The sequence below is a fragment of the Diadema antillarum genome, unplaced genomic scaffold (assembly GCF_040938485.1).
Source record: "Diadema antillarum isolate AM-2024a unplaced genomic scaffold, OU_Dant_1.0 seq00000735_RagTag, whole genome shotgun sequence".
NCBI lineage: Eukaryota > Metazoa > Echinodermata > Echinoidea > Diadematoida > Diadematidae > Diadema > Diadema antillarum.
In genome coordinates, this window is record NW_027271635.1 from 1,842,446 (window position 1) to 1,865,182 (window position 22,737).

General features: G+C 37.2%; 1 protein-coding gene across 1 annotated transcript; it reads right to left on the reverse strand.

Annotated features, from left to right (window-relative positions):
• Positions 1-654: 654 nt before the first annotated feature.
• Positions 655-18,854, reverse strand: LOC139738323 (uncharacterized). Its single transcript, XM_071648963.1, has 7 exons — positions 18,761-18,854; positions 17,923-18,075; positions 17,320-17,388; positions 16,334-16,521; positions 14,887-15,267; positions 14,134-14,337; positions 655-735 (listed from the first exon to the last, which is right to left on the reverse strand). Exons 1-7 carry the CDS (start codon positions 18,852-18,854, stop codon positions 655-657), a joined length of 1,170 nt encoding a protein of 389 aa, XP_071505064.1.
• Between the last annotated feature and the right edge of the window lie 3,883 nt (positions 18,855-22,737).

The following is a 22,737-nucleotide window of genomic DNA, read 5'->3' on the forward strand; positions in this document are numbered from 1 at the left end:
AATTGATTTAGAAAGAAATATCTGTTTAGCTACTATGTTCCAAGTTCAGGGGCGGATCCAGGAATTCTGTAAAGGGGGGGGGGGCGTGACTAATATTTCTGGTGCCACTTCCGGGTTTCATTTCCTTGTTTTTCTTTTTATTTCTTTTGTTTTTAACGAAAAATAAGGGGGCGTGCGCCGGTTGCGCCCCCCTCTGGATCCGCCACTGAACAGTCAGGGAGACTACCTATTTTGAGGGAAGATTGAAATCCCCCAAAAGAGGGAACATTGAACCGCGAGTAGATGTTACGTAACGGAGCGACGCGATATGGTCAGAGCGAACCGTTACAGATGTTCTTTTTCCAGTCGCTATGAGAATAATTCACCGAGAGGGAGAGACAGAAACACGTACACACACGCGAGCGTACACACACGGAGGGTCATCCGCATCGAGTTGGAGGACGGATCGTTGTGTGTAGCTATTTTTAGCGCTCCTCTCTCTCCCCCTCTCTCCCCCTCTCTCCTCCATCGTTCTGTTGCTGCGTACCCGTGATCAGTGATGATGCTGATAAGCAAAATCCCCAATCACTTACCTTTCGCGACCCCCATGGCAGAAAAAACAAAACAGCAAGTGAATTGACCATGCACATCGACATCGTGTTGTTGCAAGGAGCTTCAAACCATGGAGGTAGAACTACCTCCATGTTCAAACACAGGCTCCTTGGTTGTTGGAAGGCGGAGCATGGTCGTGCAGACCTATGTTTTGATCGAAGTTAGAGCACGAGGAAGAGACATGCAAGTTTGAAGAACAACAAAAACCTTCACAAGACAAGACTAATAGTGAGAGGTAATTATCATCTATTAACTCTATTTCAATTTCAACTATTTTAGTTAAAAGCATTTAAAAGCATATGTGATTGTGACGTGTTGATCAAACATTTCTAGAGACAAAGTGAGGGTGGACATCGCAATATAGTTCCCTGGTTCATTACCGTGATAGTGTACGTGTGATGTTGCGATGATCTAGATGAGGTAACCTTGTGGTTGCATGAGGCTTGTAACTTTTAACCCAGTGAGCATGATCGCAAGAGAGCAAGAAAGTATGAGGACACTGATGGTCATGTAGCAAAAGAAAGAACCCCGGAACTCCGGCGGTCCGCAGTTGACGTTCGACGGCTGTGCGAGAGCTCCAGCGTCATGCAACCTATTAGAACACCTACGGTGGCGGTCCTCTCTTGCTCTTTTCATTCGGACATTCCACAGAAATACGGGCAAACCAGGAGTTTAGGGGACCGGACTATCTAAGTTCAATACCAGTTCTCACCAATTCTTGATCATTTGACGAAAAAATAACTGAATTGTTGATAGAAATATCGGCAAAAGCATGACAGGCTACCACAATTCCCACAGACGTTGAAGCTCAGCGGTAACAGCGCTCACGTACGCACGGTACGTGCGTGCACTGTGTTAACGCGATTCATGCATAGCGCATTGCAGACACACACACAGTCCGTCCCTGTGTTTCGTTGAATAAGAACGCCTTGAAAGAAACTATGACACGGAGATTCAAAAAATACACTTTGGATTCGCGTTTTCATCCTTCAATTACAAATTTTCCTCACTATATGTGAATATTGATTTTTGGAGGAGATAAACTTTATTTATTCATCTTTCATTGGGTGAAATTTCAATATCAACATTAAATGAGGATTTTTTAAGGTGAATTTTTAAAGACATGCATGTCAAAACGATGCAGTGATAGCCATTGACTTTGTACGCGTCGAGCTTCGGCCAGAGACTGCGGAAAGGTCATGAATAATTCATTAAGTCCAACTTTCCCGATTTTTCGCGAATATCTCCATTCCCTAAAAATCGGCTGTCTCCCTGACTGCTGAAGTTCGTCTTTCTTTAATAAATTGCAAGAAAATAGAATAAAACACAAACTATTGAAAACAAGAACCAATCAAACCTTAACCCGTTGAGGACGGTTTGATTTTGCTACAACACGCGTTTCCCGTAGACACCTGCCCGAGTATACTCGGGACTCGTCCTCAACGGGTTAAACATTCAGTAAATATAGAAATCTTCATTTTTATCATCTAAGTACTATAAAAATGGATTCCAATTAGTTTGCTATTAATAGTTTAGATATTAGTTTGAACTATCCACTTCTTTCACACCATTCTCAGAAAACAAAAGAATGCATTCTTTTAAGAAATTGCAGTTTTTCGTTAGTTTGCGCTTTAAAAATATCACTGTAATAAGTGAATATTAAGACAACAATAATTTTATATGCTAATGAGTCTGCATATGTCATATCATATGAAATGTTTGATTCCATGTTTTTAAAGAATGAAACTGTTCATGCATATCCAACCCGTCAATCCCATGAATATCATTTGCCTTTGACTAGGACGGTTTTTGCAAAATCTTTATTCTCCTTTTCTAGACCAAAATTCTAGAATTCTCTGGATAATAGTATAAAAGAAGCTTTAAGTTTTTATACATTTTCTTTAAAGTTAAAGAATCATCTAAAAACTTCGTACGCAGCATAATTCATTTTTCTTTTTTTACTTTTGATTTTCAAAGTTGTTGTTGCTTCGTTATTCTCACTACTCTTTCTTCATCAGCGAGCCCGTGCTTCTGTGCCTCCAGTGCCCTGGATATGACCCACCATTTTCCTCTCCTCTCCCCTCCTCCCCCCCCCCCCCCCCCCCCGCCTTGTCCACCTCGGACTTACTACCTTCTTCACTACTATATCTTTCTATCCTTCTCAATTTTTTCCTTACAAGAGAGCCGCCATGTGTTTGTTAATGTGCGTCCGTAAGTGTGCTTGTATGTGTGTATTACTCTTGTCTGTTTTTGTTTTTGTTTTTGTTTTTGTTTTTGTTTTTGTTTTTGTTTTTTGGTACCGCTTAGGGAAATTTGTTGTTGTTGTTGTTGTTTTTGCATTTTTTTTTCTTTATGAGGGGACTGCATTCTACAAGCTCTGCTTTTTAGCAGTCCCCTCCATTTCCAGCAATATCGTTTATGCATTTACCACAGTGACGTAACAGATATTTGTATCTCTGTTGATAATTTACCTATATTTTTCTTACAATGTTATTCTGTTCATCGCATTGTGGTACATATTTCATGACGTCTGTGTATATGAGTGTTTCTTTGTATTTCTTATTTGTTTGTTGGAAGTGAAATAAAATCAACTTGAACTTGAACTTGAAGAGTTTGTTCGCAAAAACCTATAAGTCCATATTTGCCAAATGGAGATATTTGCGATTAAAGGGGAAGGCTAGTAACTGATCAGTGGGAATCAGTGGAAATGCTGGGAGATGATTGTTCCAATCCTTATGGGATTCATTCAAGAGTTAATTGTATATCTATTGTTGTGTGAAAATGATTTGCTTAAGAACGGTCTCATATTCAAGTAATGTGCAGATTAATGCTCCGTCACTGACCAGGGACGCTAACCTGGAAGCATTAAACTGCACATTACTTGAATATGAGACCATTCTGAAGCAAATCATTTTCACACAACAATAGATATACAATGAACTCTTGAATGAATCCCATAAGGATTGGAACAATCATCTCTCAGCATTTCCACTGATTCCCACTGATCAGTTACTAGCCTTCCCCTTTAAAGGTCAAGAAAAATAAAGAGAATATTCAGAAAATGTTTGCTTCTTTTAACCATAACTTCAAAAATGTACCTTTGTATGGCGTGACCAATATATCATTTAAAAGGTATTATTTTGTACTTAATGACAGAGACCGTACTTCAAAATCTTCAAAAATGGACTTATCGGCTTTTGCGAATAAACTTTTCATATAATATATGTATGTACATATGTATATAACTACTTGTATACACACACACACTCAAACGCACACACACACGCACACACACACACACGCACACACACACACATATATATATATATATATATATATATATATATTCAAGTTCAAGTTGATTTTATTTCACTTCCAACAAACAAATAAGAAATACAAAGAAACACTCATATACACAGACGTCATGAAATCAGTACCACAATGCGATGAACAGAATAACATTGTAAGAAAAATATAGGTAAATTATCAACAGAGATACAAATATCTGTTACGTCGCTGTGGTAAATGCATAATCGATATTGCTGGAAATGGAGGGGACTGCTAAAAAGCAGAGCTTGTAGAATGCAGTCCCCTCATAAAGAAAAAAAGCAAAAGAACAACAACAACAACAACAAATTTCCTATATATATATATATATATATATATATGTACTGTATATACATATATATCATGTGATATTTCAGTCAAAACTATGTATGCCTCATCCTCATTCTCTGGTTGAGATGCAATAAAGAGTGTTTAAACAGATTATAAAGTTTTGATTGACATGTGGTTCATATTATTCATTTTTGATCAGATAACGAGAAACTACTTATAAGATATGAAAGAGCAAAAATTCTAAAATTAAATCAATGATCAATTGATGAAAATCGGTCTTAAAATGGCTGAGATATTCAAAAACAAAGTGGTCCTAATAAAGGATGTGTCCCTTTTTCTTTTTGGATATCTCAGCCATTTTAAAAACTATTTTCATCAAATTAACTTTGAATCCTCCTGTACACTCCTTCATGCTTCATGAATTGTCTCTCATTATCTCACAGAAAGTTAAAGACCTGAAGTTTCATCTCAACCAAATCTTTAATATCATCTCATTAAGTTTCTTTTGCTTTGGCTAGATTATTTTAGTATACTTTATTACTGACATCTCAAAAAAGATCAGGGCATGCTTTTGCTATGAATACATTGTTCAAATATTCTAGAAAATACCAGTGAGTTGATGGTACTCTAAGAACTATTTGTTTGTTTCTTTATCTACTTGAATATTGTCATTGTAATCGACAGGAAAAACTTGTATGTAATGCTTGTGCACGGGCTCTATTAAAGCTTTTAAATGTTCATTTTAATTAACTAATCGGTAGGAAAATATTTTGTATAATTCATTCCATGCATTGCATTATTGAAATACCAAGGCATAGCCTACTAAGCGGTCAAATGGGTGTGTATCAACAAAGAGAACTTTTCATTTCCAGAATTGACCCGATTAAGTACACAAAGTATCCTATAGTTACAACTGGTTTATTTTTCAAACGCCTTCTTATTGTTGTACTATTGACTGATATCCGATGAACCCGGGACCACCCTGATAGCAAATACACTAACCTTGTCCAGTAAACGTTAGCACTGATTTTTTTTTCTATAGGGTTTGTGTGTAACGGCCATTTTTTTTCCCTGATGAAACAGAAAATAACGACTGGAACAACGTAATTTAAAAAAAGACAAAAAGGAATATGGTATGAAAAAGGGTCAGTAGACGTAGCCGACAGTTGGGAATGGCTTTCAGTGTAACTAATTTCGCATTGCAATGATTTATATTAATTGGATTATAAACGCAGATCTTACTAAATCTGATGTATGTCAAAAGGATAAAAACCAACGGAAAAAAAAAAACTCAAGAAAATCATTAGAACGATATGAGTCAGCAGATGTCTATAGACCAACAAGCATTTAATGTCCTGCCAATTAACTGACACTGACAAAATAACTTTTTTTCAGTGGCGTAATGCAGTAGAGAATATACAGAAATAAATTCTCTACCCCACCCAAACAGAATGTATGCACAAGAAAAAGCACAATGGGAAATATTTGATATCCGGGATTAGTCTTGACGTTGAATCCACTTATGTTCCTTGAAACATTTTATTGAAGTGACGTACATGTTTCTGCTGACAATCTGTGATTGAATCGTATTGAATTCTTAGACCGCCACATAGATCTGTTTGCGGACGTCAGAAGTTGCGTGCTACTTGATACAATCAACATACGCGTATGAGTTGATTTTGTTTTTTGGAGGTTTTTTTTTTTTTAGTCGTGCCTATGGTTACTGTCGACATGCCATTGCCAATCGTCGTCTGCTGGTCGTTTGTTTATAAAGTCACGTGATCAGCTAACACTTGAAAGCTTGAATTGTTGAATGTGAATTACAGCCAGCATTAAAGTGAGATGAACAATTTTAGAGAGAGGAAGAGAAAAAAATGCGAGGAAGAAAACAATTTTGAACAATTTGGGCGGTTTTTCGTCGATGATTTTGGCAGTAAGCACTCGATTGTCTTTCTCTAACCTTTTGTGTTACATCGTTTTTCTTCTTCATTATTCTCAATGTAATTTTGAGTTCATTTTACTAGGATTTCTTTTCAATTCCTGTACAAAAAAAAACCACTTTTACAGCCTCCCACAATAGTGACGTTACTGCAGGCTAAAAATCATATGAACAAAATATGCTTTTTTTTTTGTTATTCACAGTTTCTCCCTCCCTCCCTCAAGGGGAGAGTATCATATATATATATATATATATATATATATATATATGTATATTTATTTATATATAAATACATTATGTATTATATATATATGTATATATTAATATGTATACATATATATATATATATATATATATATATATATATATGGTGTATCGTCCCAAAATCCCAGGTTGTTGATTCTATTGACAAAACTTTATCAAAAAACAATAATGTCCGCTAAACGTCCCCCCCCCCCCCCCAACCCCTTACTTAAAAACACTTAAACAGTGTTCAAATTCTTGGACTAAGTGTTAAGATTTTACCTTTGCGTTCGCCCACTGCGGATGACATTATTTGTGACCGTGCACCTCAAAACGAACATAAAGTCGCACACACTGATTTTGCGTGAGGACTGAAAATAAGTGAAATGAATCAACCTAGCCGAACTTGACTTTTTCATATTTTCTGAAAATGTGGGTCTTCTTTTACATAATGCTAAAATTTGGTATCATAAAACAGGCAGGAAAGTGTTTTTTTAGCAGTTTATCTCGAACATTTTTGGTAGAATAGTGTGATTAGGTGTGTCTTTAGAATCCCTTTTTCATTTCTGAAAAACCTTGTCCACACTCTTCACTTTCAACTCTAATAACTTTTGAAAGGATAGTGCTACTGCTTTGAAAGTTGACATTAATTATGGACAGAATGTGTTAATGAGGCATGCTTAAATTAAGTTTAATCTGATAATCCCTTCATTGTTGTTACTCTGGTGGTTTACTTCCTGTTTTTTGTCCCATTCATCGCATAGCCAGCACGGTTTGGTAAAGATTAAGCGCTTGAATAGACATTGCACTTTAGAGCCTCTTTTCTCAGTTCACACTTTTCCTGAGGTTGTGCTTTCTTTCCAATATTTAGATAGGTTAGGAGAGTTCATTTGATTTGAGTTATACATCATTTTAAAGCTTAAAGTCTGCTCTTTCAGAATATGGTCTTAACTAAAAATTCATATCTGGCGACTTTTTGTTTGTTTTGAGGTGCAGGGTCACATTTGATCATAATGTGAATAATTTGCTTGTGGATAGAGTGAATAATATCAAATGACTCATGGTCCATTTCTTGGGGAATATAACAAAAACATACGAATATGTGACTCTAGTGGATGCAATAATATGAGTAACAGACATTTGTGAGAATTGAGACAAATCAAACATTTTAATTGTAAAAATTCTAGCATTTCTGAAGTGCTTGATGAATCCATGCCACTCCATCGCTGGAGAAAGGGCTATACGATTTGTGCCACAGTAATGATAGTGGAACAAGCATTTTTTTTAAGGGGGGAATAAATTCTTCTACCATAATGAAACAACAATTGTCTTGTCTTATCTTCCACAGAAGGAGCATTATCCGTTATCAGTAATATTAAGTCAAATGATATAACCATGCAAAAATAAACATTCTTTTGGGACCTTCTTTATGGATTCCTTATGTCATATCACGATGTGCTGTAGTTTTCTTATACAGCCATGACATCACATGGATTAATCCAGATTAAAAAAATAAATAAATCATAACCTTTGAATAGATCTGTTTTGATATTTCTGTTTTTACTAAGTTCAAATTATGTTTGGGGTACACTTCCTTATAAACTCCCCCCTGGACAAGAATCAATATGCATGTGATGACTGTTATTCTCATGTAGTCTAATTTCTAATGTCTCCATATTTATGGCATTTACAGCTACAAACACGCACACGCACACACACACTGCCAATTTCTAATCTAAATATAATTCAATTGAAAATGTTATGACATGAAAACAATAATGATGCCCTGGTGAAAGAAACAGATATTACTGAAGTGTTTCCAATACGTGTTGAATAAGCAATCCTTGTGGCCACCAAATTAGGACTTTAACGAAATAATAGTTTAGATCTTATGCTGATAATCAATCGTGTCGAATGGAATATTGTCACGCTTACTGCGGCGGTTTATTATGCTATTTACAGACGGGGGAAAATTCGCAACTGTGCGTATTTGCGGTGCTTGGTATTAATAATGAGGTCGGTGATGGATTGGATAATATTGACTTTCGCCAACAGCCTTGTTGAATTTCTGGGCGTTGGGCGGTGTGCGGTCCAGCCCTTGGGTTCAAAGTACTGCTGCGTGGAAATGCACTAGTAGAGGAATATATAGTAGACTAGGGCAGGGAGACGGGGAATCGAGTGGGCCTGTGGTGTGCAGTGATGTGGTGACCAGTGAAAGGGGGCTTGGTTCAAAGGTTCCAAAGGTTGGATTATTCGGCAATTACGTGTATTGTTGCGTTAACATGTTTTCTCTAAAATACATAATTACGATTTACAATGCTTACACAGCGCATAACAGTGTATATGTCAATATGCGTTCACTAAATGTAAAGACTATAACACAATATCCTATCGCAAAGGTACCCAGTGTGTTTCCTTAAACTGTAAAAAGATACATTTTCAAAGCAGAATGGAATTTACTGATATCGGTAATTTGTTTAATATTCCTTATTTCATAAAGTAGAGGGAGTAACTATATGATATTTTGCAAATGTTCGTTTGCCATAAAATTTGGTTGTTCTCTTTGGAATAACAAGTAAGTCTTTACTTTTTGAACGAAGGTATTATTCTGGTGTAGAATTATGAAGTAACTCTCTCAAATAGTGTACAGCTAGCAAATAAAAACATTACAAATTTAGGAGCAATTAAACTGTCTAGAACTTTGTACTGGAAGCCAGTGTAAGTTTCTTAGAACTGGTAACATGTGTTCACATGTTTTATTTTCTATTTCATATGCTAACCGCGCAGCAGTGTTTTGAACGACTTGTAATCGTAATACATAACCGAAACTCCACATCGTAATCCGTAAAAATCAGCATGGCACATGTAGAAAGCATGAACCACACATTCTGTTGTGTACTTGTCGATAGATTCTCGAATATTCCCAATTCTATATTATGATGCGAATGAAGCAAAGTTGCATTTTTCTGAAACAAATAAATAATACAATACAAATTCAAAACAAAACTAGAAATGTCGCTACGGCGACTGGTATGCCTCCGCCATAATGCATGGTTCTCTTAATAGGTCTATAGTACAATGTCTTGACAAGATGTGATGACAGTTTCACGTAATTGGCAAAATATTAAAATGACAGGTTTGTCACAAATGTGCTGAATGTTCACTTTACTTGAACAAGGCTTAATTGGATGAATAACTAAGTTGTCAGAGTGCAGGTATTTGGGAATTCGAGGATTTTTACTTGACTTCTGACCCTTTTATAAGTTTATGCATTGAGTAATTTCAGTATTAAATGGTGAAATATTAGTATTCAAACCTGGCCTTTGACCCATGACATTTGACCTCTTGGCAAGAAATTTCTCACAGAATATTTATTGGGTAATACATGTATATTTCAAGTTTCAAGAAAAATCATGCAGGCATTGCATAAATATGAGGTAAGTAGTCACATTTTGAGGAGTTGACTTTGACCTTTGACCCCCTGACCTTTGATCCGTGACCCACAAATTCCCTAGATAATCACTGCCAGTCAGTACATGCATATATACTAAGTTCCACAAAGATACCTTGAACCATTTGCGAGATATGGAGAAACACGCACTATTTCAACATTTTGACTTGACCTTCGTCCCTTGAACTTTGACCTCATGACCCGAAACTCTCTCTGGAGAATCTTTATTCAGTAGTACATATATACACCAAGTTTCAAGAAAATACCTTGAAGCATTGCATGGATATGGGGGAAATAGTGAAATTTTGAGCATTTGACTTTGACCTTTTGACCTTTGACCTTGAGCATGTGCACCTACAAGTTGATAGGCACAACTTCGTCCACTCATACATACATGCCAAGTTTTATTAGTATACCTCAAACGGTTTTTTAGTTACGCTGTCCACAAAATTGATTACGGACGGAAGGACGGACGGACGGACAACCACTTCGTGGCGGAGGCATACAAAATCATCCAAAATAACATCCAAAATTCTACCAAATTGGATTGCTTAAATTGCAGTACATGACGGTGTACAATTAAAATCAAGAGACTGTATACCTTTAACTGTCAAAAAAAAAAGCGAAGGGATAAAGAGAAATTATTGATTCAATTAAGATTTCCAAATAGGACCGCACCCAGAACTGATCCTCTGGGACTCCGTGTGTAAATAAGTGAGTGAATTATTTTTTGGTAGCAGAAGAGTTATTCAAGACTTATATCAACATAAGGAAAAACACGAACATGATTAGGTATGGTACAAATTGTGTATTCTTTCTGGATACGGTCTTTAGGAAAAGCAGTTACTGTTGAGAGAATGTTTCAGACTGAAAGTTTCATATGGTGAAAACGACAAATCGGAATCGCTATACCTGCGTGCGTACCTAGTGTCACCATGGCCTTTACGAGCACTGTCTTTACCCGAGTGTTTACGAGTGCACTCCACGAGTGAACACATCGGTCATGGCGCGCGTTTTGACAACTCATTACTTGTCCAGTGTTTTTCTATGGTGGGACCAATTCCAGGGTGTGTATACTTGTCACACATTTTCTTCCAACATGTCCAAAAGTGATTATATTACCTACTATTTTCGACAGCTATTACAGAGAACTGTAAGAAGGACGTATGACATTGTCAATGCTCATGGAATGCTTCGCATATTTTTATTCAATAAATCACACAAGATAGAACCATCGCAAATTCAGTACAAAATGAAGTAGTTCAATTGAGTTGTAATTTGAGAATTGACATTCATGAAGCAACCGATTTCACTTTATCTCTCTAAAAATATATTATGTCTTTTGAATGTGAAACGTTAGAAACATATGATAAAAGCAATAAATAAATATAACATGTATCTTAGATTTGGTCTGCCTCCGAACAGACTACACTTCACTACATATAGAACGAAAGACGATGGTGACTTCTTATACTTGCTTCATATTATGAACATCTCAACAACAACAAATAGAATATCAAGGACTACAGTAAACTCATGCTTGAGAATGTCAGGTGCAGCTGTGTAATGCTCTATATGTTTTTATTTGAACATTACTTTGAAAAATGAGTCACACGCTCTGCTGCCACAGCTTACCAAGTCCCAAAAGCTTGGCAGTTGCCAAAAAAAAAATGCAAAAGGCCTTTTCACCGCTGCAGCAGTGACTTAGGAGCACAGCTCATTGGGCGTTGGCCGACTGCTGTCACTGTGCTTTGTGACTTTATGGCACGGAGCTAAGACAGCTGCTTTCTTGTTCTTCAACCTGTCATTATAATCATCCAATCATTTCTTTATGTTACTTCTAATGCAACAGATGATCGGTCTCTGCAAATTAGCATCACATAATAAACGTAGTGAGCATGATGAGTACAAATCGATGATTTACACTATTCAACGACTTTAAGCCGGATGTATTCATATAATGATAAACATTTTCAAATTTATGCTGATTGCTCTTCTGATGAGCTATTACCATCCTGTTGAATCCGCCTGCACATATTCAACGCATTTCAGCAATTTGAATCTACTTTGTATGCATTAGATGATGACCCGTCGAGCAAACCTAAAGGGCATACTCCCGGAATGCCTTTGTTAAGACATGTGTATAAGGGTATTAAAGTAATGATTGTTCAACAAACCGATCTGCGGAGGCTGTGAATGCGGTGACAAAGTCAAAGTGTCGACCACAAAACTCAGGACTGGTTATCACTTGTTCTTTTTATAAGGCACTTCTTTCAAGCTTTCTCCTACATATTTCCTTCAAAACGTACGTTCAGACGCTCAGTCTAAATCTTTTTCATATTCTAAACGAATGTATTCGCAATTAGAATTTGGCACTTTGCAGACATAATTCTCATTTTATCAATTTTTGAGATCATAGATATTCCACAAACAAATTTTGCTACGTAAATTTTTTTTTCATCATCATCATCCTTATCATCTCCTCGAGATGGTCAACGTACATGAGATATCCACGTAAGGTTCAGATTCAACAATTGGAAAAGAAAAAATATCATGCCGTTAAGCAATGCCTGGTCTGTTTCCACATTCGCAATGCGTCAACATGAATGTGACTTCCTGCTGCATATTAAACATAGAGGCAAACTGCGAGAAATGCGTGTCGTAAAAGGCCCTTATAGAATGGTACATATTCCGTGACGCCTTGCCTGTAAGGAGCACAACTAAGAGGGCGGTATTGCTTCTATGCTTTTCCAGCCGGATTGCAGACACAGGCTAAAGGGAAATCAAGCTGTAGGAAACCGTTTTGTATCTCAATGCTTTTTCAACATCGACATTTGATGTAGATTACTCTCAGTTTAACGAGAATTAAAAAGAGGTGAAACAGAAATAGGTGGGGAAACCTCAAAAAAATGGAAACTGTGACCAGAAACACCTTTTGACAACATATGAAGAGTTTGTTTGCAAAAACCGATAAGTCCATTTTTGACGATTTTGAAGTACGGTCTCTGCCATAAAGTACAAAATAAAACCTTTTAACTGATATATTGGTCACTTCATATCAAGGTACATTTTTGAAGTTATGGTCAAAAGAAGAAAAAATTTTCTTATTATTCTCTTTATTTTTCTTAACCTTTAATCGCAAATATCTCCATTTGGCAAGTATGGACATATCGGTTTTTGCAAACAAACTCTTCATATATTTCACACATTCATGTTTTGAAGTAATAATGAGGCATTCGAAAGACTTTTGTGTCTGTCGAGGAATCACAGGTTTGCATTGCATAGACAGGAATCCTAACCTACATTATTGCTTTTTTAAGCCCCCTGTTGACATGACTTTCTTGCTGTGACGCCACCAGCACTTGAGGCTTGCAGTGCTAAACGACATCATCCGGGATACTAGTATGCGCAAAGAAGCACTGTGACGTCATCACGTCGGTCCTGAGTTGGCAACGTGAATGTGATGATTTGCAAAGTCGTCCGTGCCGTCTTTCGTCAGTGCGAAAAGTAGTCATTGTATTGCTGAAATTCCATAATCATAACGATACCAAAAAATGAAAGAATTTGTAAATTATGTGATACAATACATTTCTTTCTGGCCATCGATATTGTCTTTGATTTCAAGAGCTCATTCCTATCACAATGATTTTATCTTATGATAGTGTAAATCCGATTTAGTCGTGTTTGCCACATGCTTATTATTTATTTTGCGTTTAAACAATCCAAGCCATGATGGCTTGGATGTAATGCACTTCTGAAAGAAATGTTTCCATTTCCAAGAAGGAATACATACAAATAAGCGGTGTTAAGATTATTTGTAAGCTGAATAATGTCTTTGTCAAAGAACCCCTACTCAAGGTCTGCTGCGAAATTGATTTACACATTTTAGTATATGGGTAAAAACATAGATGTACCCGATAATAGAAAACTTTACCCCATTCATTCATTGCTATAACTACATCACTCAAACATAAATAATATGCAAAATATTTTAAAAGAAATGAAATCACAGAGAAGGTAAGGTCAACCACTAGCCGGACACAGTTTGACGAAAATTTATCCTTTATATTCAAATACAGTCACGAGGGCTGTAGTTGAGAGAAATAGGTGATTACCGAGTAGGATAATTTGAATAACAGTAAAATGATTGAAAGACATCAAAAAGTTTCGAATTTTCAGATTTATGTCTCTGACGTGTAGATGGCCTCCTAATCCTCAAAAACAGCATACAGAGAGGTATAGATCCACACCAGCGTGCTGTTAAGCCAGTGTGTTAAAGCCTACAACTTACGCCGATATTTGGTCCTATGGCGCCCCCGTTGTCTATAGAAGGACGCCCTCTTGTGAGACCACGCATTTCCGAACCGTCGACGACGCGGGCATAAAATATATCTGGCGTATAGGACGATGACTGCTGGTAGTATGGGTCGCTCTCAAAGGAGCCGTTGTCGAGCCCATGGTCGCCTGGTAGTGCCTCATTTTGTCTCAGATATGACTGTCAAATAAATTCAAAAGTGTATCATATACGATGATAACTGTGCAGATCACATTTTTTTCATAAATTTGGCAGTCTTTACATAACAACCGAAATATTGTTATACTGACAGAGGAAATGATGTTAAACTGTTATATTTGTGAATATCTTTCACTTATTTATTCTAATAGCTTATAATGACCTGACCTGAGAAAATGAGGAAAATGTTTACAAACTTTGGTTTGTCTATTTTGAAAGTTATTATGTAAAGCTTCGTACGGTTCGCTTACACACCGCATGACAATACATCTCGTAGTTGAAATAGTAATTTCTTTTTCGGTACAGTATGATGTTTGCCCGTCATAAGGGAAAAACAAAGATACAAACATGCTTCACTCCGATTTCAAATGAATTAGATGCTGACTGACATTGCGGTTGGTCTGCTTATCTTCCAAAGTGTTAACATGCCATTATTAACATTGATCAACGAGTCGTATGGATGATATTCTATTGATATAAATTGGGCGAACTTCACACCATTAAGGCAGATTAGGGAGAAAGAAAACGTACGGCAAGATGTTCGGGCACTCGAGGCCTCATCGCACCACCCCGGCCCATTCTCCCGAGGACGTCTCGGAGAACGCGCTGCATGCTGATCATGATGGACGTTTCGACCGGGTCAACGGAAAAGCGACGGCGTGATGTCGATTCAGACTCGTTGCCGTCATCGTCCAACTGCGCCTGCGCACGCAGTGACTCGGGTTTGGTCCAGCCTGGCTGGAAGTCCCTCTGCCTACGAGCCATCGATGACCTACTACCACTATAGCGGCTTGCCCCGCGGTCGCCGAAGGAAGAATACTCTGAGCCGTCGATGACTGGCGCGTAAAATGCTTCAGGGCCGTCGGGGGCGGACAGCCTAGGATTGCGAAGAACAGCTCGTGATGTGAAATTCTGAAAAGAAGAAAGAACACAAAGATATCTTTGGTGATAAGAAATTGAATCATGAAATGCTTGACAAGAAAATAAACAAACTGTAAACTGTTGAAAACATTTTACATTATCTTGAATGACATACATGATTATAGTGAATGCTCCAAATCATTTGGTCGACTGTCTATGTGAAGTTAATCAAAACCTTTTCAGATATACTTTGTTGTCATCATGATGATACAAAGACAAATAAATCATTCAAATTTAATCAAATGTCTGGCGAATTGGATATCGCAGTAGTATACATTATTATAGTAGCTGAACAATATAAATGTCCTTTATTGTTATTATTATTATTATTATCATTATCATTATCATTATCATTATTATTATTATTATTATTATTATTGTTATGAATTTGCTACACTTTCAACAGAGCGGTTTTCTTTATATTTCTTTTAGAAACTAAACTAATTTCTCTGAGAATACAAGTAGATTTAGAACATGTCAAACATCAGGATCTGCATGCTTTGTCCTAGAAGCCCGCAGCGACCTAATCGTCTCATCACTGGTTATCATCTCATCAAAATCCCTTCTAATAAACCTACTATACAAAGAAAAGTCAGTCTCTCTTGGTGATAAGACTCAGCTTTAGCGACATGTATTTGCTGAACTTATGGCAACAAAAATTGTCACTGTCAGCTGGAGGAGAGATAATCCTATTTTACTTCATAATCTTCTGGCACACGGACTTTCGACCATACTGTCATCATAATTGTTGTTATTTTCATCATCATAATTGTCATTACATTAGATATTTTTTGTTCATCTTTCGAACTAGTAAATCTTAATTGAGTCAATTTTGTATGTCCTTGACAGCCTGCCGATGTACTTAAATAGTTACACACGCATCAATGTAAAGCAGTTTGGAATTCCGCGCAGTACTACACAACTATGAAAGATGGTGATGACCAACTCTGCTACTGGTATGCTTCGAGTCTCATTCGCATTCATTCCCACCAGTCCCCCGAAGGGAGCATCAACAGTCATACAAAGGAGGGACTCTAACAGGTTTTCAGGCACTCACGTCCGACCAGTCGGATCCGGCGATCCTGTTACGTACGACAGCTCCAGACTCCACGGGATCCTTCCCTCCGCGTCGAAGCCCGTATCGCCGTCGATATCGAGCACATATCAAGCAAAGCAGGCAGCAAAGGGCTAGGAGGATGGCGCCAACGACGACACCGACGATGAGGACGGCAACTTGCCACGGGGCTTGAAATTGATTAGTAATGACCAAAATTATCATCTTGATATCGATATTATTAATGCATATCTAGTGAACTCACGGAGATTTCTGCTTTTATATTAAGCACAAAATGACATAAGACAGGTACGGGGGAAAATGCTAATGATACAAATGGTATCAGCGAGAAAGATTGCACATAATCATTATCTCCGGGCAACAAAAGGTATCATGATTAAAATCAAGTAGACAACTTTGTGGAGGGCCGAACGAAAACTATAGTAAATTTTCATTAGTGCGAACTTGGAGAAATATTCTTGATTGTATGATTGAAAGTATATGACCCCTCTCAGTAGGACGGGACCAACCAGGAGTTTGAACCATCCGATTTATTCGGTATGATTTCAGCTTCATCTTTGGGAGATACAAGTGACGAGGAAAGGAATACAGCAATAAAGTCAGATCATTACCACGTGATTCCGACGAAACAATGTCATGAATGTTGTAGGAATATTTCAATTGTTCCCATGAAGAGTGACGGTTTTACTGAGATTTACCGCTCAGGTCTGCATAATTTTTAACGTAATTTTTAACGTAATTGAGATCGAATATAAAAGGCATTAAAGTTAAAGCCCGAGAAACCTAGTGGGAAAAGAAAGTGTTATTAACGTGTGAAAGTAAAGGCAAAGAAGATGAAAAATCTTCATGAAGAGTATATAGAGGATGGGACTGAAAGGAAAAAGAGGTAGACAATAAGGATACACATAAGTGAAGGAGAGATAGACAGAAAGATAGAGAGATACAATTTGTAGAGAGAGTAAACATACCGAGTGTTCCACCTGGTCCACTACTCGTCGTGGTTGCGATTGTTGTGCTCTCCGGTAAAAGTGTATAATCTGTAATGCAATGACAGACGAGTGCCAAACGATTAGATCGTATCAAATATTAGCAATATCAAGGACGTTATAAGCGAGCTCGCAAATAAAATTGCACCCTTGATGTATAGCTATCTGTATGTTTGGTTAAAGCAAAAAGAAAAAGAAACTAATCAGTTTTGAGTAGGAGCCATTTCATTTGGGGACTTACAAGACTCTTATTCACAATCATGATCAAATTCTTATGCAATTCTTTTCAGATTCAACTATATTCTGGTTATACTTGAATAGAATATATTCTTCACTTGAGCAGATACTATCAAGTAGAAATTTCATGAGTTCACATTTGAAGCAATTCCTATTTGAATTAATAAAGTTGTTGTTGTTGTTGTTGTCGTCGTCGTTTTAGAGTGCTGTAATCTAAACTGCACATAGATGTGTACAGACATGTCACGGATGGTGACTACAAAATAATTATTCAATTTCATTCAAGACAAATGAATTGAAATGAAGTGAATTGAATATTTCGACATAAAAGAACAGGCACGGACTCACTGAAGCCGCAGACACGCCCGGGTAGTTCTGCGGGGAAATAGTCTTCGTAACCATCCCAGCACTGGCACGTGAATCCACCGGCGTCTTGTGTATCGATGCAATCGGAGAACTCCGAGCAGTCGTTCAGATCGCTGGCGTTGCACTGATTCAGAGCTGTATATCAATAGCAGGTGCAATATCGATCAAATTTGACATTTTTCTTTTTACTATCGTCATTATAATAGGTTCCGGCATCGTCAACGGAATATACTGGAATAAACATGATGCATTTTCTCATTTTTAGTTCGTAAGTGTTTTGCCATGCATATGGAAGATACCTCTGCTCTGTTTCGTAAAGAACGGCAACTTGCAAATGGGAAAGATTATATGTAAATCCTCTGACAGTTATGGACCTCCCTCGATTTCCTTACCCATTTTTGATGCATGGAAATCCAACGGCAACGACCTCGAGTACTTTACATATTCACGAGCTTACAATTATACAGATAGAGAGTCCAACAGAAACACACAGACAATCACTAACAGTTACAGCACCGGCAGTTATATTTTTTAAAAACCAACAATTGGCTCAATAAAAAAAGAAGATAATCGTTGGCATTTCGCCATCTCCCCAACCCCCCCCCCCCCAAAAAAAAAAGAAACGCTCAAACACATCGAGACACTAGTCCTGACAGCAAAAACAAAATTTAATCTAAAATCTCGCCTTATACATGTTACAAGAGTAGTCAAAGGTTTATGTAATAGATTTGTGGATACTACCGGGGTCTATTTTGCTTTATTCCTGCAACTTCTTCTTGCAGACAGATTATGAGACCATTGGTTTAATTGGCTTGCTTACGTTGAACAGAGATACTGTTTGGACGAAGGAGGAGACTGGAGTTTGCGTCATCAAAAAGATAGTAGCTGTTGTTTACAGCCTCGGTCATGAGCATAGAGAAGAGTTCGTTGGAGTCGTCCGTGAGGTTGAAATGCACGTCGAACTCGGTCCCGATGCTGCCAGCGAAGAATCGGTACATTGTGGTTGTCACGTAGCTCAGTCTGATGCTCGTGTAGAAGATGTACATCTGCAGTTGATGCAAATACAATTATATACAATTTGTCGGAATGTCAGGAAAATTTAGCACGATTCAACAAAATGTATATCTTAAGATAACTTTTAGACGTGTGTGCATGCACGACAGTCTTTCATTGCTCCCCCCCCCCCCCCCCTTCTCAATCCGACCCTGGCCTCCATGGACCATTTGATAATTCTCTGAATTCTGACGTTCGACAGTGTCAAATTAACACAACGAAGTGCCAGGTGAACACTTTTCAACACCATCACAACATACTTTCTACACTTCATACTTTCTACACTTGTCGATGTGGTGCTCTGTTGATACATGATCGATGTTAGATTAAAACCCATGGTGTTAAATCTAACACCTATGTTTTTGTAGTGTAGTTGATTGTTGGTTTGTTTCTTATATGCACCATTTAATTTTCAATAAAAGATGAAATAATGCTCTCGAAAATCGTGCATCTTGCACATGTCACAAATCACAAAACTGTACGCATAATATATAATTATACACTGCCACTTACCGATCGGCTGATGATCGTGGTAAGATCTATGTACAATGGGCTTAGTGGATTCGTGTACGCATCGCTGAAGACGGCAGGTTCGTTGTTGATTTCAATGATGATGAACCTAAATCTGTAGCTCCAAACGTCTGAAAGTGAACACGGAAACTTATTAATCACGTTTTGCAAAGTAGAAAGGTTATATCAGTGTACAAAGGTTGCAGGTTAGAGTCATAGGCGATGTAAATATGATTAAATACAAGTTGAAATATGATCATGCAAACATGGATAACGGACAGACGCTAGTATTATTTTAAGAATTCAATTGCAACAGACAGGCTCATCGCCCATGTCTATTTTTCCAATTATTGGTACCGAGTTGAGCGTCCTTTGCAGTGAAGACGTTGAATTGGTAATCTCAACTGCCATTCTATTGTTTTGAATTCGTTTCATTTTCAGCTTTGAAAAAAAAAAAGAACTAATTCGAGGCTCAGAATTGCGGCGAATGATTAACGATACTTCCTTGAAAAGGAAACATGGTTACCCATCAACCCTGTTCAAAAAATATATATGCATGTCCGTGGCGCATCTCTGACGAGGCGGAACCATAAACGTACCAAGCTGTCTCTTCGTCGTAGACAATACATTCCACGCTTTTTTTTCTTTCAATTCAATTCAATTAAATTCAAATGATTTTATTTCCATAATTATAAAGTAATACAAAGCAATATACATAACGCTTACATGAGTACATAATATTCTACGGAATTTTGGATCATATAAGTTTCAACAAAACATGGATACAATTATGATAATATCAACTTTGTTTTTCGATAAATAAATAGGCAAAAAAAAATTATTTTTGTAACTCTATTATATGAAAAAGAGGAATTCACAAGAGAAGCATAGCTTGTAAATTTTGTGAATAGTTCTGGAAGACGAGGGTATTTCAAGATCCGTCAAGGACTTCATGTATGGAAATTTTGATATGACGTCAGGCGAATCAAATGGATAATTATTGTCTATTTTTCTTCCAATACCCCATCCCTATTGGAATTGTTGTTTTATCATCAAGTAGGCCCTATATAAAAAACACATATACATATCGAATATATATATATATAAAATAGCATACATACTTATGATACAGGCCGGCAGTGCACGACAAAAGTTATAGTGCACGTAAAATATAACGATTGCAGACGATAACCCACTATCGATTTGATATCGGTTTTTGCTCCCTCATTTTAATCATCGAGTACTTGAATCCCGCACCTTATCAACGCGATTGCGCCCGATATTATCGTTATTCTCAATTCTCGCAGGCTGGCTATGCCAGCAACTTATCTGTGTGGGACTAGACTTTCAGCGGTAGATTTAAACATGGAAGCTGAAATGAACAGGTTCGCTACTTTTAGGGAGACTGATCTATATAAACAGTATCTTAGACAATAAGGACACAAAGGATGCCATCAAATACGCCCTACGAATTTTGGACTCCTACTGTTCTAAAAAAAGGAATCAATCCGACGGATATTACTGAGCAAGTCAACCCAAGATTTGTGCCGCTTTCTCCGTACATTCTACGCGGAAGTGCGCCGTGGAAATGGGCAGCGTGTGGTGTGTACAGTATACGCTAAGCGCTCTTTGATCACGCTACGCTATGAACTTTACTACGACATTCACAACACACTCTCGGAATCCGCATGTGCAGCAATGGGGCCTGGCACGAGCCTTGTGTTTAAATCCAGTAGATCCCTAATCCTACAAAACATCATCTAGTCCTGGTCCTGGACCCACAGTGCAGTAAGTAGGGCGTCTAACGTGTTACTGTTAGATCCATGATGGTAGACCTATTGTAGGGTCAAGTGTTAACTAGCTCTGTCGCTCGTATATAAAGTGACGTACAGTACAGTGTACGTAGATCTAGTATAAAAACGTTAGGCCAGGGCCCCTAGGGCCCTAGACCTAACCTATCGTAGGGCCTAGAAAACGTTAGATATAACCACGTAGACCCTAGACTCTATAGTTGAATTTGGATCTTCAGGATTTTGTCTACACAGGTTCAAAGAAACTGGTACGGTATTATTGCTTGTGTAGACACGTGTAATTGTTAGAAATGATCTAGGCTTATCTTGCCTGGGTATGTATGCTATTTTATATATCACATAGTGCATGACATCTTATTGCACTATAACAAGTACCAAGCACCTCCAAATTCTGAATTTGCCCTCAGGCAATTATATTCAATTCGGCCTGCGGCCTCATTGAATATAACTGGCCTTCGGGGCAAATTCAGAATTTGTCGGTGCTTATATTGTTATAGTGCATTCAGCCTCATGCACTATATATATAATATGTATATATATAATATAACATATATGATATACTTATATATATATAAAATGTGTAATATATATATATATATATATACATATATAGAGGTATAATATATGATATACGTATATATATATATATATATATATATATATACATATGTATATGATATTAATGACTCTTGGGATCTTACTCGTGCAAACGCCGAATATGTTCCGCTGCCTGCCAGAGCGACATTCGCAAACATTATTCACGCATGTCTCTCGGAAGTAATCGCATCTGTTTTGACAGTCATCTTGCGAAAATGGGAAACAAAAAAATGATAATCACAAACTATTTCAAGAAACAGATGCGCATTGACATGTACTACAGTTATATATATATGTGTATATAGGCGTATATATATATGTACATATATATATATATATATTTATTTATTTATATATACATATATATATTGTGTGTATGTATGTTAATAGTTATGGAGATATCTATACATGCTTGCATGCATACATATGTGTTTTATATGTATTGCAAAATGGACATATCATATATCCAGTTCCACAGATTAATATTTCCATTTAAGTTTATATCTACATGTATATAAGTGCATAGTACATAATAATACAAGCACATAATTGTTTCATACGCATAAAATAGGATAGCTTGGGCTTGGTTTATTGCTGTATATCATTCACCTGGTTTTCTAGTTAATCTTAAAATATTTGCGGAATCTAACAGATATGCCAAAGTGATGATATCTCTGCTGGCTTAAGGCTTTGAAAGAAATGTGTGGCCGATTCAAAATGATACTGAAAATGTAAGATATCATGAGAGCAATAATATAATAGGTGAAAACCAAAATATAACTTACTTTGACAGGGGCTCCCTGAGTAGCCCGGAAGACATACGCAC

Bases quoted from the DNA above. Each gene is read 5' to 3' on its own strand.
- LOC139738323 (XM_071648963.1), bottom strand. From the start codon at position 18,854: ATGCTCATGACCGAGGCTGTAAACAACAGCTACTATCTTTTTGATGAC. The intron at 14,338-14,886 runs GTACGTTTTCTT...TTTATTTGACAG, and splicing joins GAGTGCCCGAACATCTTGCC to TCATATCTGAGACAAAATGA. The intron at 736-14,133 runs GTAAGTTGTAGG...ATCAAAACATAG, and splicing joins CCATAGGACCAAATATCGGC to GTCTGCACGACCATGCTCCG.